Genomic DNA, 17,760 nt, shown 5'->3' on the forward strand with positions numbered 1-17,760 from the left:
ACAGCAGTCTTTTTCTTTTTCCAGATGTGCCCACTTTTCTCCTTTCATTCTCTTTCTCCATCTTCCTCCCCCTAGTCCATGTTCCCCCGGCCTTATTCTCTCAGTCTGACCATCTTCCTCTCCCTTGAGTTTTCCTGTTTCCTCTCCAACCTCCTCTCGAGTCAGTGGCTTAAAGTTTACAGATGTGTTTTGTGACCTACACCTTTTCCTCCCCACTATTCCTTTACTTCCGCTTGTCTGTTGGGGTGCTCCTACTCCCCAGTGCCTCGTCTCCCTTCTGAATCCCATGACAGCTGCACAAAGACAAAATGTGAATTACAAGTTGTGTAAGTTGGCTGTTGAGCTCTTGAGAGGCTCCAGTTTTCAGAGGGTTGGCAGCTTGATATTAAAATAGTTTTCCAGTGGTTCCAAAGAAGTATTTCCTTGTTGGATTTTGGATCTAAATATATTATGGTTATGTGGTTTTATAGTTTATAAGCTGACCTAATCCATCCCCACACTAAATTTATGCAGCTTGTTGCATAAATTGTCCTATTATTCGTCCTGCAATTGAAAAAAAAGAAAACTAATATCATATGAATAATCCTATCCTTGTAACTCATTAACATCATGTCATGCCCCTCGCTCGATTGGTCAGTGAGTCTCCCCCTCAGCAGACAGTGGTCACGCCCCCTCTCATTGTGTTTTACAGACGGTAGAGATGAGGGAGATGGGGCGGGACGGGTACTCCGACACTGAGCCCTATCACCCAATGGATGGGCATGGGCGGACCCTCTCCATGCCCCGCCTCTCGGCAGACAACCAAGTGAGCACCTTCATCTCACCATCACTCACTGTCATCCTCACTCTCTCACATTATGCCTGACAGCTGAAGTGAATTGGAAAAGCTTCTCTCTGCATCCTAAAACAAATAAAAAGGAACGAGTCTGACATCATCTAAAACCTTCTCGTTCGAATAATAATTTTTCATATTTCTTAAAGCATTTCAGGTAACTCTGGGTCTCTGAATGAGACGTGCCACTTAGGATGCAATGTCAGGACAGGAGACTGCTGTAAATTCACTTCCCTCTGTCTCGTTTCCCTTCCCTCCTCTTTTTCCACCCATCCTCTAACCAGCACTGCCTCCCTTTCACCCTTCACTCCTCCAGCAGCTGACCCATCACTGCTCATCTCCAAGCTCCATCTCTGAGCAGCACTGCAGAATGTAAAACTGGGTCTGAAGGCTGGATCAGTGTCCTAGATATGTATATTAATATACATCTAGAAGACCTGTGTGTAGAGAATATTTAACCCCTCCCCTGTCACTGCTCCCCGCTCCATTTCCATTGAATCCTTGGTGTGTCTGTCCCGTGTGAACTGTGGCCAGAGTCACTCTTCAGCTGCGAAATAAATAAAACTCAGCGTCTGCAACACTTAGAGGGAAACAAAGCACACGGTTGTTGACGTGAAAGTTACACATAAAGTGGGTCATCCGTTCATTATACTGGGCCATGACTGACAGGATGAAGAGCATGATCTCAGCTACCCACGCTGTCACTGAAGTGAAGCTGTGGCGTGTATGATGATGGGTGCACACATGTAAGGCATGCCTTTTTTTAACTGACAAAACTTTGACAAAAATAAAAAAGATTCGATACATCTGCAGATCAGGTTTGTGTATCCTCACTTAACTGTGGCACACAAATCCATTCCAACAGAGAGCTTTTCCAGCACTCCACAGTCGGAGGTGTGTTAGCTAAACCTGTCACGCCAAGGCAGGTGTTGCAATAGTTCAGTAAGGATCTAATTAAATAACGCAATAAATCTGCTTTTTACTTTAAAGAAGGATTATTGAAACTCAGTTAATCAAACATTTCAGCACATGTCACATACAGCGCTTGTGGACCTACGTACTTACTTTGAAGCCTCTGGCTGCAGTTACACACACACCAACACATTCATGTCCACAGCATTTCACTGCATCACGTCATGTTGCTCTCACTTTGGTATGTTGGTTCCTTCATAAGGCTTTTCTGTCCGAGCAGTTGGAGTAAACAGCAGGATTGTGTACATAATAAAAAATCAGCTTATACCTTTTTACTTACGTTTTTGTGGAAGCACTTATTAAATGTAACGTTACAATAAAGCTAACAGTTATCACCTTACCCTCACATTGTTGTACAGTTATCCAATGGCTGTGATTTATTGTACTGTATTGTCTTAGATGCTTTTCATATTTAGTATCTGCGCACCAGTATGCACTCATTAAAGAAAACACTGCCTGACCCAGGTCTGTTACCTATACATTTGAACATTGCTAAGTCTTCAACTCTGAAAAATAGAGTTGAGGTTTAGTGTAGTTTAATATGACGCTGCTTTGAAACGAAAAATGTCTCTATAATCGTAAAGTATCCAGAAACTACGGAAAGCTAGCTCGTTCTGTAGAAAATATCCTGTGCGTGTATCTGTGAGTGTGTATCTGTGTTTAAGCGTGTGTGTTGTGTAAACAGTATACATGTGCGTCTGTACACTGTTACTTACTGTATTCTAACACTGCTCTGCCTTCCAGAGTGCTCGTGCTATTTCGGTAAGTGTGTGTGCGTGTTTGTGTGTGTGTGTGTGGGGGGGGGGGGGGGGGATGTCCTCTGTCTCCTCTTGCTCGCCCGCAGATCTCTTGGCTCTGATGTGTGCTGCGCGCTAGACATCCTGAAATTAACTGAACTCTCTCTTTCTCTCTTTCTCCTGTCTCTGCACCCCAACTCCTCCTTCATTTCTTCCTTTATATCATTTTATTGTATTTCATTTTTCATCCTCCTGTGTTTTTGTCCGACATCCTCATCTGTCCTCTTCAAAAAACAAATCCTCTCTTTCTCTCCTCCACAAATCACTGTCTTATCCTGTTATCGATTTCTCTCTCTCTCCATCCTTTTTTCTCCTCGGGTCCTGGTGGCTATGCTACGTCGGGCCTGTGCTCTGTGTGCGTGTGTGTGTACGTGCGTGTGCGTGCTACACTGCTCTGCTATACGTTATCATCTCTGTGTTCGCCTGCTCTGCAGCGGAGGAGACACAGGCCTCGCGGAAATAACCTCAGTGTATGTACCTCTTGCTCTATCTCCATCTGCCCTCTCCCCCGCTCGTTTCCTCTGTCTCTCTCTGACGGTCTGTCTTTCCAAACTGGATCTGCAGCAGATTGTAGTTTTGCTGGTCATTTCGCCCCACATCAGGTGCCATATGGGTGGAGCTGAACAGCAGTGAAACAGTTCGACTCGCCATTCGGTGTCAAAGAAACTGCCCCTGCCCTGGTATTCAGGGCAGTTTGCATTTCCAAATCCTTTTCATTTTAGCAAAATTTTCAGCACTCTGTGTGGCCGACATTTGTTCTTCAACAGCCATTCAGAGTGTTCACGGGCCATGATTGAGTTTTCAATCAAACACTGAGATGGAACCAAGTGGGTCAGTCGGTTGAATGGAAATTCAAAACCTCTTCTGCTCATTCACCAAATATTCCAGTGTTTCCAGAGTGGCTGCACACTCAAGTGTTCTGAGCAAAGGGTATTCATCTCTTGGACAGAAACTCAGCGATTTTCCCAAATTTCAGATAAATCAAACGTCTATCTAGTTTTCAAAAGCCACCATTTTAAGTGCTGTGCCACACTTTTGTGTTCATGTCTGTAGACACAATATGAAAGTCAGCATCAAGCAGGAATTTTATGCCTTTTTAAAAGAAATCTCTGTGTTGTCTGCATATAGTCTTTTGTGGTAATGGGTTGTGTTCTCCTTCATTGATGCACCTTTAGAAAAAGTCAACCTCTATTACATTAATGCAGTGAACCCCACCCATCTGGCACTCGAGCCTCTTTGATTCAGCTTTGACCTAATTGTCACTGTTCAGATCTACTTTGATCAGGCCTTCTCCTCTGTCTTCCTCTTCTGTCGGCTTTTCTTTGAGCTATCTGAGTCTCTCTTTTTCTTCTTCCTTTTTCTCTCTCGAGTTTGCTCATGTTGAGCTCGCTCTGCGCTCCATTGTTTTCACTCCCTGTGAGAGTTTCACAGGAGTTCAGCTCGTACGCAGCGTCTGTGTGTGCTCGTCTGTGTGTGTCTATTACCTGTGCATTTGAATCCTTTGCATCACTGCAGACCGGGTCAACAGTGTATGATGAAAAGCATGGACTGCCCTGATATGTGACTGTTGGCCAGTACCGGGGATAGGCAGGGTGCCGGCATGTCATTACTCATGCATGACGTGGCAAAGTCTCACTGTGGATGCGAGAGAAAGTGGTGTGCCAATGAGGCAAGGTGTTGCTTTAGTCAAAGCCTGATGTTCAGTAGCATAAAAGGTGGCATGAAAGGCAGAGTGTGATGCTCATGATGTAGCTGCGTTGTGTTCAGCACCTTACATTAAGTTGCTTTCAATTCAAAATTAACAGTATAACTAGGGATGAAACAAAAATGAAAAACTGAAAGAAACCTGCCTGATGAGGCGTTAATGGACTAGTTTACTGAGAGCTTGGATGTCTACAAGAATGTGAGTCAACTGCTCTCAAAAGGTATACAATAAGACCACAGAAGAGACTGATAAACTAACTAAAAACCAGGGAAGACTAGTCAAAATTTGGAAAGTCGGATCGGTAGTGACTAAATATTGTTATTCTAGCCAAAAAAGTACCATCTCACAAAAACACACTCCAGTGCTGATTGTTCTCAGTCAGAATTTTCAGAACATTCCCTAAAACTCTGCTTTGACAGTCTGACTCTTGGGACATATTCTTGGGGAACAACCTTTTAAATTAAAAGAAAAAAGACAGATATACTCCTGATCATGCTCCTCACCTAATGTGCCGTCTTCAGATTTGGACACAGCTGGACTCTTCCACTCAAAAGTTCTGTTTGGTCTCTGGATTATAGCCAGAAATCTTGCTCTCACAAAGGGTGGAGCTCCTCTACGTCGAGGGTGGGTCAGTTTGACACAGAGTTTGATCCTCTCTGTGAAACTTGAAGATCCATGTTGAAAACAATGAAAGTGGCAGCAGGTAAAGTTTCTGCGATTTATGGGTGTAGCAATGCAACTTTTTGATATTAGCTTTGGCCTTTGTAGTGTCCAAATAATGGGGGAAAAGAATATAACTTTGTAAATATCTAATGGTTTTTAATGATATTTATTTATTCTTCAATAAAACATTACTTTACAAAATGCTGTTTTGTCAAACTCATCAATTTAAAATGGAGAAATGAGGCTTTTTGTCAAAATAAACTATTCGAAGTCCGACACAAGTTTTTCTCTCTGTGTGTGTGTGTGTGTGTGTGTGTGTGTGTGTGTGTGTGTGTGTGTGTGTGTGTGTGTGTGTGTGTGTGTGTGTGTGTGTGGGTGGATTAAGGGTGTACATATTTCTGTACTGCCAGCTACTCAGAGAACATGCATGGCTTGTGTACAGACTGCTGTAAGTGGTGACATTCGTCTCAGGGCAGAGAATCCTCCTGTGTTTGTCTTTGTCTGGCCTGCTGCTTGCAGACTGACCTGCTTTATCATCGAGTTAATGTGAGGCTTTGTGGGGGTTCACAGTGTGGGCAGGGTCTTTTTCCTGATCAGAGAAGCCTGACAATGAACCCAGCAGGAAAATCATGTAGAACTGGTCCCAGTATATATGTTGTAGGTCACATTTCAGCTGTGAGTAGATGAGATGAGTAGATGACCCTTCATGGTGAGCAGGAAGTAAATCACATCACCAGCTCACTTTTGATATTTGTTTATTATTTTGTTTATTCAAACAGACAGTGGACAGTGAAACATTTTGTCTCGTAGTTTTTTTAGTGTAGGATTTTCCTGTTGAGTTCTTGAAGAGCTTTTGCTCTGGCTCAGAGCGCCTAGAATGATGGATTGTCTTATCCGCAGAGTGTCCATATTTGATTTATATTCGATCATACTTAGAAAGAAAGTATGCATGTAGTGATAAACAAGATCAGTCTTTGAATAAGATGTAACCCTTGCTGCTCTATTGTCAGATTGGCGTAATGTTTTCTTCCCACACCATCTTTGCATCATTCTCATTAATGATGAGGACTAAGGCTCTCCTTACCATGTGTTTCATACCTCTGGCATGACATTTATGTCATCCAGCTAATTATAATATGCCAGTTTGAAAAGCAAAAGTTACATAAAATCTGTTCTTTTTCATGGCTATAAATATATACACATTTTTTAAGAAATGCCAAGTAATGTGGAATTTTCAGTTTTGCATTTTGTGTTTTTAATTATAAATCAAACCATAAAAAGACTGTCTGGTATCTCAACCCGAGTTTCATGTAAATGAAATATGGCTGCTGTGGGGAAAAGCAATATAGCTCCTCTGTGCATGTGAGGCATGGTTTCTAAAGCTCAACCTCATGCTTGTTCTCTGTCGCGCTACCCTTTTCTCCTCTCCCTGTGAGTTCCCTGTTTATATCTGTGCGTTTCATATCACCATATTTTGGTGAAGAGGCATGGTGTCACATGTTGTTTCATACTTAGACTTAATACTAAGGGATTTCAGGTCCTTTCCTTCAAGTTACATGAATGCTAATGCCGTTAGCTGGGGTCAGATTAGGCTATTCAGAAATCATATTTAGATCTGTATAGGTCACCACACACTACAGCACACAAGCCAAATATTCATATTATCAAATCAAACTGCACCTTCTGAAATCCTGAATTGCCGTCTTGTTCTGAACCACCACGCATCTAAATCAAGAGTTGGCATTGGATCATAAAGCACTTATACGCCCAATACCATAATGTTATATACTCAGCAAAAGTCACTGAAGTGACTGGTGTCCTTCTCAGACATGAGGACGGACTCCACTCCAGCAGTCCAAGGCCTTAAATCTCACTTCTTTTTATCTTTCTCTCCCCTACCTTATGATTTCTCTATCTGCCTCTATCTCCCTCTTCTGTATTTTCTTCTACTCTGCCTCCTTTATCCTCGCAGACCATTACTGACACAAGTCCGATGCGTCGCTCCACGTCCAGCCTAGTTCATGGGCGTACAGGCAGGGGCGTGAGGCTGGACGACTACTCGCTGGAGAGGGTGGTGTCTGAGGAGGGGAGACATGGAGGACGCAGGGACAGAAGCCACCGCACCTCGCAGCGCTCCCTGACCAGATACACCGACGCGGACACGGGTGAGTAACTCAGAATGGTTATTTCCTTTGAAATCAGACCAACATCTGCACCAGTGTTCAGTTCACCAAAGAAAGATGAGCCATAAATCTCAGTGTGAGAGCAGTGCATCGTCTGCGTACAGATGGTGTGGCTAAGCTGACTGGTGTTTTGATTGCTGTGGTCAGACTGTCATGTTTAACACCATGAGAAGATCCCTAAAACTGTAACTTTCCATATTTGAGGGCTAGTGTTAAAATTAAATAATGTAAATTGGTTGTACAATTGGCATCACGGACAATCACAAATATAGGGCAAGTTTGTTGTGGCTGTTCATGAGCATTTGACTTATTTGTTGATTTAACTTTGCTTTTATATGAAAAATAAACTGTGGCTTGGAAATAAGTAGACAAAATCATAAGACTTCACAGTTAATTTGGAAAATATGTTATTGTCATTTCATTCAAGCACAGGTTGTGCTTTGGAAGAAAGGAGTTTTCTCATGTCACCAAGTCTCTTTACACAAGGAGAAACTTAAGTCTTGCTAACAGGCTACCATTTGTATTAGTATGTGGCATTTTATGCTAAGCTATACTACATCATAGATGGTTTAGCTGAAAAATAGAAAATTCTACCTCGCATGCTAAACTTTAGCATGTTAGCCATGTTAGCATAAGAAACGTTTGTTTGACCAGTAGACTGAATAAAAAAAAATACCCATTGGTTTGTGATTTGTGACACTATGAGAAATCAATTATTATTTAAGGCTGTCATTGATGTAACAATATTTGTTAGTAACATTAGCTTGGTTAGCAAGATGTATTCAGAGACTAGGTGCTTATTAATGTTGAAATACAAATAATGTATTAGAATATCTACTCAAAAAAATTGTAACATAGACTTCTTGTAATATATATGCTAGTACACATAACCACAACTGCAAAATAAGTGAGTTAAAAATGCTACAAAAGACACATAAGCAGTCAAAGCTCAGTTCAGCTAAGCTAGCTGCCTATCACTTAGAAGAATACTTTAGGACTCACGGCAACCTTAACATAGTTGTGGTCAAGGGGAAGTAGCTACAGAAATCAAAAGTGGGTTTTTTTTGTACCAGGCTATAAACATGCTTCTTCCTTCTCTAAAGTTAAGGACTGGAAGGTCATAGGAATTGATTTAGATTCAAATGGATATTTTAAAATTAAACATTAGCCTCAAGTTCGATGTTGTCTTCATCTAACTTATTACGTTTTTAAGGACCAAAACATGTCCAAAAATTTATTGCAACTGTGTGCAATGGATTTGTAATCTTGCTGCCTTTGACTTCAACAAGGGTGACCATGTCTGCAACTACCTGCCATCTTCAAATTAACATTTTTGCATCAGAAAGCTGTTGCCTTCTACATGCACAGAAATTCACATTAACTGCTTACATTCAGAGCCAAACCTCATAGATTTGAAGCAGAAATTCAGAAATTCTTCCACAAATAGTGACCTAGTTGCTAGGTCCATTATTGGGCAATGGTTTAATTGCAAATTGACTCAGCAACCTTGCTTTTATAAAGGAATAGAACCGAAATACAATCAGCTGAGTCTCCTATTGCAAAGATCATGTGACAGATGTGTTTTGCACATAATTGCGATCCGTTAACACTGCATTTATGCATTAGATGGTAATGGTTTACAAACCTTCACCAATCAGTGGTTCTAGTTAGTCCTAGAAGGACCATAATTGTTTGGAGACAGGTTGTCTCCCACCATGCAACCTGTATAATCACCTCATGATCGAAAGTGGTCACTGAGCGATTCAGAGTAAAGCCCAATGAACCTCTGGGTGACCAGATGGTGACTGCAACTACTTGCAATTGCTTTCTGACAAAATAGTACCTTGATAGTACCTTTTAAGATTGCAACATATGGACATTTAGAAACTTCTACATATAGTACTGCGTGCAGTGTTGTTTGCAGCCAGGTCAAGAGTAATTCAGCAGCAGTTACTCCATTTACCTAAGTCAACATACATTTACAGATCATCATATTCACAAATATTAGTGCAATTCAAATCTTGGCACAGAGAAGTCCTTAAAAAGAACATTGCATAAAGCAGACAGCCCACTTCATCATTAATTGCGAGTCCAAATTGCATGCTTCAGCTGTAAAACTAATGCAACAACGCTGACAGAGTTAACCTCTAAAACCCTTTTATAATTGAAGAGCTCTCTAATCTAATGGAGAATCCTCTGCTCTGCCACATCGATTCTGGAGTGGAGATGTTCTGCATTTGACTGCACAACTGGAGTAGATTTTCTTCTTGCATGTTTTTGCAGTTTTAAGAACTTTAGCTTTACAGTAAACATGGAAAGTTTATTGTGTTAATCAAGTGGATAAAGACTTCTTGAGAATTAAGAATATCTTTGAGTAGAATTTTTGTTAATATGTTCTCAAGGATAATAAAATTATTGGTTTAAATGTAAACTGAGACGTCTCTTTGCCAGGCCTGGGCACAGACCTCAGCACCACCACACAGTCAGGTGATCTGCCGCCCAAGGAGCGCGAGCGGGACCGTGGCCGGACCAAGGACCGTCGTCACCACCATCACCATCACCATCATCACGGCTCCATGGACAAGGAGCGGTACGGCCACGACCGCCACGACTACTCCCACAGGCATCCCCACGACCGTCACTGGTCCCGGTCACCCAGCGAGGGGCCTGACGGACGAGGTCACAGACAGGTGGGCTCCAAAAGCAAAGATTATTGTCAAGGTTCAGCTGTTTAATTTCTTTATAGAATGTCTCATCGGGAGCATTTTGGATTGTTTGAGATTTTCTCTATTTCTGCATAAGCACGAGACACTTTCTCTTGAGCTTCAGTTCACAGACAGATGACTTGATCTGTTGATTTTTATTTTGGTGGCATTAATAGGACATCAGAAAAGGCCTACTACATGATCCTGTCAGCACCCGGTTTCACAGATAGGATAAGGTCCTTATGCTGGAATGCAGTAATGTCGGGATGGCTTTTTACTGCTTAAAAGTTACCCAGTCTTCTTTTGTGAGCTCCCAGCCGATCCCTTTGGCCGACCACTCCTGGGGAGGATAATAGTGGTCCTGAAATTCATTCTTTAAAGACAGTGTGTCTAACTGTGGGTTGATGAAATCCAATATCTTCAGAAATAGTTCTGTAACATTTCCAGCCTAATGAACATCAACAACTCACCCTCTTTTGCCCTGAACGATGTACTTCTGCAAATACTTTGAGATGATCAGTTTAAAAAAATAATTACTGGCTAACAGGTTCAGGTACTATTTATTGACAGCCAAGTAACATTGGGAAGAGTCAAAGTAGAATACTTCACATTTGCAGGATCTGCTTTTAGGGCTGATATTAAAAACAAAAAGTTTTAATTTCATTTTTGCAGAAATATAGAAAAGAGTACACAAAGTCTCAAGCACCAGTGTAAACATGCAATTATAGTATGGTATGACCTGTTTTTGTCTTAGATCTATATTTTGATGTACTTGGATCTTCTTATTATGATTTGAGGACAGTAGTTAATCATTTCACATATATTGTGACCCTTAATCTCCAGTAAGAGTTCACAAAAGGTTATTTCCACACTTCTATTTATGGATATCAATCTCTCTTTTTTCTGTTATGCTTTTTTTTCTTTGTCACCATTTCTCTGTCCATTTTTCTTCAATGTGACATGTGGCTTCTTGATGTCAATTTTTTGCTTCATCACTATGTTTTTGGATGATTTTTAATGGTGTCTATGTATCCATCTTTCTATCCATCTATCTCTCTTTCTTTCTGTCTATCTATCTCACCTCCGTTCTGCTCTATTCTGGTCTCTGTTGTTATTGTTGTGGTGCGTTTTGATTTTCCTTGTTTACATTTTGCTGTAGGGCAGTAGTTCGGTGAGCGGCAGCCCGGTTCCCTCTACCTCGGGGACCAGCACTCCAAGGAGAGGCCGCCGCCAGTTGCCTCAGACCCCTGCAGTCCCACGCCCACATGTCACCTACTCCCCCGCGGTCCGCAAGCCTGGCTATGGCCCCCCAGGGCCAGGTCGCCTGCGTTCACCCTCTCCACGACACTTCTCCCCTCCAGACCATGACAGAGGCTACCACCACCGACCCCCGTCACGCCACGCCTCTCCCCACCACGGGGGCTCTTCATCCCGGCATGGTTCGCCACGCTCCCCTAGGCACCAGTCCCCACGCTCGCCCCTCCACGGCTCACCCAGGTCGCCTCACCGAAGCCGCTGGAGCGGGCCTCCACCCGGGGACAGCCTGGAGTGTGACGGGCCCTTCTACGAGAGAGATTATGAGTATGAGCGTCACCACGAGCCTCCCGCCTACGAGCAGAGCCTCTCCCACGGCAACCCTCACCCACATGGAGGAAATCCTCACCCACACCCACGTTCACCTAGGACTGCCCGCCACGGGCCTCCTCCACCCCCTCAACCGCATCCACGCAGGGTACCCAATGGTTACCGCTCATCTTCACCTTCCCCACACCGACGGGGAACACCAGGGGTGCCACCCCACCCACACCACCGGCCTGCCCATGCCAGAGGGCCCCGCAAGGGCCTGCATGAACCTTATAGTGAGACGGATGAGGATGACTGGTGCTAGCAACCATAAAGAGCTTGGGATATGGCAGGAGAGGAGAAGAAGAACAGCAGTCTCCAGTGCTCTGGCCTTGGATATGTAGACTAAAAGAAAAAACAAACAAAAACAAAAAACTAAACAGAGTGGTGGGAGGGGTTGGATACCCTCAAAACCCTCTACCTTCAGCTCTCAGACTATGAACGAGTGGAAGGGGTGGAGGGGAGGGGGGGGGGGGGCAGCAGAAAAGCCTTTTACACATTTTGTGTAATACTCAAATGAGTGGCAGAGCAGCATATGGGTAAAAAAGAAAAAGGGACCGCCAAGGCCTGGACACAGTTTACCTCTGCTTCTTTCAATCTCAGAACTACACTTCCCAGAATCAGCCTTGATCATCAAGACCTGGCTGCAGGAGGAAAAGAGAGGTGTGGGAGTGCAAGCAAGGGAGGAGCACGAGGTTATTCAAGTGCGATGTTATGAGGCCTAAAAGCACTTCTCTCAGACTGATGCCTGATTGCTTAGATTTGCTAGACGTGTGCTATTTGTCTCTGGCCAGACTGCTACTGTAAAAGCCTGAAAATGAGCTGGAACACAGAGTCCGCCGCTTAGACTCTGCTCCTAGACTGATATGTTTAAAGATACATCAATTAATAAAAAGCCAGGACCCCCCCAACCCTTACATGCCAAGCTATGCCTCCAGAAAATCAAACTTGAACAATGAAGAACACAGTGAAACTTTACATGACAAACACTGAAAAGAAAAAAAAGGGAGAACAACCACTTTATCTAGAACCTTTTTCCTGTCCAACTGACAGAACCAGGAAGCTCCGCCTATACTGCAAAAACCAGCCAATCACAGCGCTGGCTGATATTTGATGAGTTTTATCATCTCTGTTTACTGTTAAGGACTCGCATAGTGCTGATGGAACTGATGTGACATCACTTCCTGTCCAGCAGATGGTGGTGATAGTAGTAGTAGTAGTAGTAATAGTGGTGGCAGGGGGGAGAGCCACAGTGTGGGCTCACTTCCTGTTCACTTGCACTTGTGGGCTGGGCTCAGGTAACTAGAGAAAGGGAGTCGGACACTTTGTCAAGCCCCTTCCCTCTCTGTTACTCAACAGAGGATGACCCGACAGGAAATGACATCACACAGTTGAATAGGGCGGAGGAGAGGAAAGGAGGGATGGGAAAAAAAGACTAATTTCTTCAGTATTTCTTCTGTCGTTTACTTCTTGTTCTTCTTAGGACATTGGAGCTTGGTTCTTCTGTTGCATTCGCTCAGCCTCCTTTGATCTTTTTCAGAGCTCAAAATTTGATGGAAACCTGCATGACTGATTAAATACATATTAGAGTGGAAATCTAACTGGTGTGGGTGGGACCTGGGGGGCTTTGTAGGAAACTTTGCATTTAGGTTTACAAAAGAAGCTCCCTTCTTTCCAGCTCTTTCTTTCTCTCTCAGATCTCAGCAGAAATGTTGTTTTGTGGTTTCTTTGTACCTGAAGCAGGTTTTGACAGTTGGGTATTTTATTTGTCTCCGTTTCTGCCCAAAGCTCTGTTACTGCAACCTGTTAGAAGACAAGGAGCACCTTAAAGTTTCTGTCTGCACTTGAGAAACAAGAGGGAGAAAGGGCATGGAGAAGCGAACCTCTAACACACTTTATTTATTATTGTTAATGATGACACTTTTATGAATAATGATATCAATGTCAATGCAAAATGATGGTGACAATGATGATGATAATGGTGATGATTGGTTGAATTGTTGCTGTAGATTTGTTGTCATGTTATTTGGAGTTATGCTGTGTATGCTATGTTCATCCTGTTTACATCCATTATGTTATTATTCCCCCGTTCAATGATGTTTATCGGGTTCCTGATGCCTTGCTGCAATGTTTCAAGTCAACTGCGGCTTGGGAACTCTTCCTGAGCAGCATTGTGTGCTATAATGCAAATCTTTAAAGACACACTTTTTTCTCTCTGGAATGGTGGATTTGGAGGTCAGATGGACTCTCAGTTATCTGACCTGAAGTGGTTCAAAAGGGGTCAGAACTCTGTCAAGCCAACCCAAAGATCAGTAATTTAGGTTCAGAGTCAGAGGTAGGACAATTTATTGAGAGCCGTGAAAACTTTGTCTTCTCTTCACGCTTAAGAGGTGCTCAGAAAAGGTCATTTTACCGAGTTAAAAGTTCTACTGAGATTGAATTCTCCCACTTGCTGCCAAAAAAAGCTTTTCAATCTGTTGGGCTCTGCAGTTTTGTAGTGAGAACAGCACAGTATTAGTGGTACAGTGTTGGTGTCGGTCAGTATTTTTGCCACCAGGGGGCAGTGATAAACATATTATGTTATTGGCCCTACCTTTCCTGTCTACAGGACAGTCTCTGAGCCACATCCTAGTTTCAAGATCAGGAGTCAAAGCTGATCTTTACCTTATATCTTTGCAAGATAAATATGTTAAGTCCTTGTGTTTCGCAGGAAACATGGATGCAGCCCGAGAGACAATATCTGTTTGTCAGTCCGCCCTTCCGCTTGCTTGTCTGCGCCAATGCTGACCATCCACCCCACCCTACAACCCCTTCTCTCAGGTCTGGCTAACCAGAGTCAACTAGTCATCCCAGTTCAGTCACATACGGTTGTAGCAAACCATTCCCTGCCAAAACCAACCTCAGTATCCACCGACCTTCTTTTCCCTAATTTATCCTTCTTTTGCTGTCCATTTGACGTCTGTTCTTTCAGCTTGGTAGAGAGTGATGCTGAAGGTTCAGGACAGAAACACTTAGGACTAATAATATTTCATCCTTATTGTTATGAGGGATAACACTTATTGAATATTCAATAACTCTAGGACAAAATGATAAAGTATAGATAAATATAGTTGATTACCTACAGATAAACCTAGATATGATATCGTAGATGTAGTTATAGACAACAGAGTATAATTAGAGTTTCAGATAAATATTTATTTTGCATACCGATCATGCTCACAAAGAAGTCAAAGAATCGAGCTACTCTTAAAACCTCGCGCTGTTTGCAAAAGCCAGAAAACAAACCCCAGTCCACGTGTTGACTCTATGCAGACCTCATAGGCATCCTCATCATATTACTTCAAAAAGGTGAACCTACGACGCAGTGGTTCTGTAAAACAGGCCGAGGAAACGGGAACATGCAGATCTGAGAAAATGTGAACACTGGCACCGATGTTTTTTTCCCCAGACTTCACATGACATCACACCCCCACAGTTCATGTACCTCTGTAGCTGTCTTTTTCCCTCCCTCCTCCTGATGACGATTCCCTTTTTTCCTCCACAAATTTCTATTCTCTCCAAAAGATGTGTTGCCTCCAGGCCTAGTAGTTGAGCATTGCGTAGGAAAGATGTGGATTGGGGGGGTGGTTGTTTTTTGTTAACTGTTCATTTGCTTGGTGGGCATGAAGGGGCGCATAACACGAAACCCCCTTTCTGTCCTCACCTACAATCAAGAGGTTACGGCAGGTGGGGAATGTTCCCCAAAGCCCCCTACAGAGCCACAGTGCCTTCTGTATCCGAGTCAAATTTGTCATGCCCCATCTTGTCCATCGCTCACCCCCCTCAACCCTTAACCCACTGTAGTAGATGAGATCATCCACACTACGCCTTAAAAGTTGAGTCCCACTGGCGCCCATACTAGCATAGAAATGGGGAGAGTGGTGACTTTAAAACTGGGCCACAGTGAGGAAACGGTCAAAAGGCTAGACTCGAAGCAGGAAAGCCACATCGCATCCAGAGTGGGACGGACAACTTTAAAACTCCCATTCAGACATACAGATTTTTGTAAAAGTTGCCAAAATCCTAAGAGATCCACACAGTTGGAATCAAAGCCTTGAGGTTTTGGCCTCTACAGACTAAAATGACCATCATTTCAGGATCCTGCTAACTGGCTAGCCCTCTTGGCTATGGTGTGGCACCATCTCGTGTCCATCCCGGAGATGTCCTGGGTCCAGTTTCAGGCGGTGTAGTGAGAGTTTCACAGAGGTGCACGGCAGTTTGCTTACTTCTCAGGTCCCTCTAGAGTTAGGTAGCTAGATAGAAAACATAACAAAGAGTCAGCTACACGACAACACGCAGGCGTCAGATTGAGTTATTGTATGGTTTTACCTGGTGTGGTGTCAGAGGTTGGAACGGTAACCCCACCTTTCTGCTTTCACTAGCACATTATACACCGACTCCTCTCCGTCAACAGCCTGCCGACACGCCACACTGTTGACAGGCAGGCATTAAAAAGCCACCTCCATTTTGGCTCCATGACACCACTCGCTTGTCCAGAATTGTAACAGCAGATCCAAAATGGCCGACACACAACACTGCCCTTTTGTGAAAGCATGTTGTGTGTGAGCATTTCCAAAAACAAACACCGTTCGACGATAAAAGATCAGTGAGCATTTGATCTTTATTAGTTTTTGTGGGTGTTTCTCTTTGTTTTGCACAGGATTGGGGAGGGAGGGGAGGGTCTGCAAGGTTTTTTGCTCAGTCATCACTTCTCTCCACATCTCCTTCGCATCTTCACCTCTGGCTTCTGTCACCTTTCTAAATGTGTGACTAATCATTTCTGGATTTTCTTCTTCCTTGTGGGATAAAGGAAAACCGAACAGATGCACCAACCCATCCGCTCAGTTGGCTGTGAAATTGTGTCAGCGGGTCAGTCGTGAGGCAACGTTTCGAAAACACAGAAATAAGGGCTCTCTTTAAAAAAAAAAGAAGAAGAAGAAGAAACAGTACACCGTGGGGTTTAATGTACAGTAGTGCTGCCAAAAGTTGTGCTTATGTAGCTGAAGCCACTCTGTGGTCTCCCCTTTGTACAGCACTAAATGTGTGCATGCGTGTGTGTGTGTAAGGGGGGTCAAGAGCAAGGCAGGGGAGGGACGGGTGGGAGGGGCCGAAGGCAATTTCTTAGAGGTTTTGGTGACTCCAGGGGATGGAGGGGGGAGTTTGGGGGAGGGGAGGACAGGGAGCAGCAGCAGCAGAGGTCATAGAGATGTTTTACACAATTTCACAATGGCACTGGACCACTTTTCAGACTCATCCTCAGAAGCCATGTTTTCCACCGTCAACCCATCCACGCTTTGTCCCGCTGTGAGGAAGGCGGGGCTACTGCTGCCATAAGGAGACATTTCCTCTGTTTGTGATGTCTGTGACAGTGTGTGAGTGTATATGACTGAGCAGGTGTTTCGAGTGGCGTCCAAGTGTGTTTAGTGCTGAAATCGATTTGTGTGATTAATCGCTAAGCCTTGTCATTATTATACATATACGTATCAGGTTTGTCACGATACTAGAATTTAAAAGTCAATACTGACGCCATGGAAAATCCTCAGAACCAATGTCAATACCACAGGGAAAAGTGAGAGAATATTTTAAAAAAGAAACATCAACAGCAAAAGTACTTTTAAGTTGTGCGAACGTGTGCAAAAAATACGACATTGTTGTTCAGAGTTATGAGCGTTATCTCCTTCAGCTGTTGAGTTGTCTGCTAGTGTGTGAAGTTCAGTGTCAGCTGGGGGAGGCCAACACGGCACCGCTGGTATCAATACTGTTGCCAGTGAATATCTGATTGACTAATAGCTTTTTTCTAATAAAAATCACTTCAAGCTTCTAAGATTTTTGGCAATGGCTTAAGAGTTCCTGTTAAAGTGCAGGTTTGTTGTTATGTGGATTACAAGCATTGAAAACACATTTTCCCATTAGTGTTCATTAATGAGCCCGGTCTTTATTTGAAAGGAATAAAATAACAGTCAAGTTTGGTTCAAGTTAAATAAGTAAGTCTAAAGTAGTAAATGGTTTTGGAAGGTTGCGTTGGCTGTCTCTATAATCGACTAATCGTTTCAGCACTAACTGTGTGTGTGTGTACATGTGAGAAGATACGGGACTGGGTTTGCATGCATTCGTCCGTTTATTAGTGTGTGTGTGAGTGTGTGTGTGTCCTGGCACCATCGGCTACAGAAGGTAATCCTCAGTGCCTTACACTGTACAGGACACTAAGATGATTTCTTCATCTGAGATATTCACAGCGCAC

The 17,760-nt window shown here is 43.3% G+C and overlaps 1 protein-coding gene across 10 annotated transcripts in view; it reads left to right on the forward strand.

The window, feature by feature from the left end:
• Positions 1–11,926, forward strand: part of cacna1ab (calcium channel, voltage-dependent, P/Q type, alpha 1A subunit, b) — a 148,514-nt gene extending 136,588 nt beyond the window's left edge. For 6 of the 10 annotated variants that reach the window (XM_086294826.1, XM_086294830.1, XM_086294828.1 and 3 more), the window contains exons 44-48: positions 692–805; positions 3,036–3,071; positions 6,942–7,134; positions 9,604–9,842; positions 11,017–11,926. In XM_086294826.1, the coding sequence (XP_086150952.1) occupies positions 692–805; positions 3,036–3,071; positions 6,942–7,134; positions 9,604–9,842; positions 11,017–11,745 (1,311 nt within the window). In that variant the 3' untranslated portion in view covers positions 11,746–11,926. The remainder of the gene's footprint in view (positions 1–691; positions 806–3,035; positions 3,072–6,941; positions 7,135–9,603; positions 9,843–11,016) is intronic. The other 4 variants (XM_086294836.1, XM_086294832.1, XM_086294834.1 and 1 more) reach the window with 4 other exon arrangements.
• The last annotated feature ends 5,834 nt before the right edge of the window (positions 11,927–17,760 follow it).

Source organism: Aulonocara sp. 'chitande type north' Nkhata Bay, linkage group LG6 (assembly GCF_057382095.1).
Source record: "Aulonocara sp. 'chitande type north' Nkhata Bay isolate Kocher_YH1m ecotype deep benthic linkage group LG6, A_spYH_male_GT1.1, whole genome shotgun sequence".
NCBI lineage: Eukaryota > Metazoa > Chordata > Actinopteri > Cichliformes > Cichlidae > Aulonocara > Aulonocara sp. 'chitande type north' Nkhata Bay.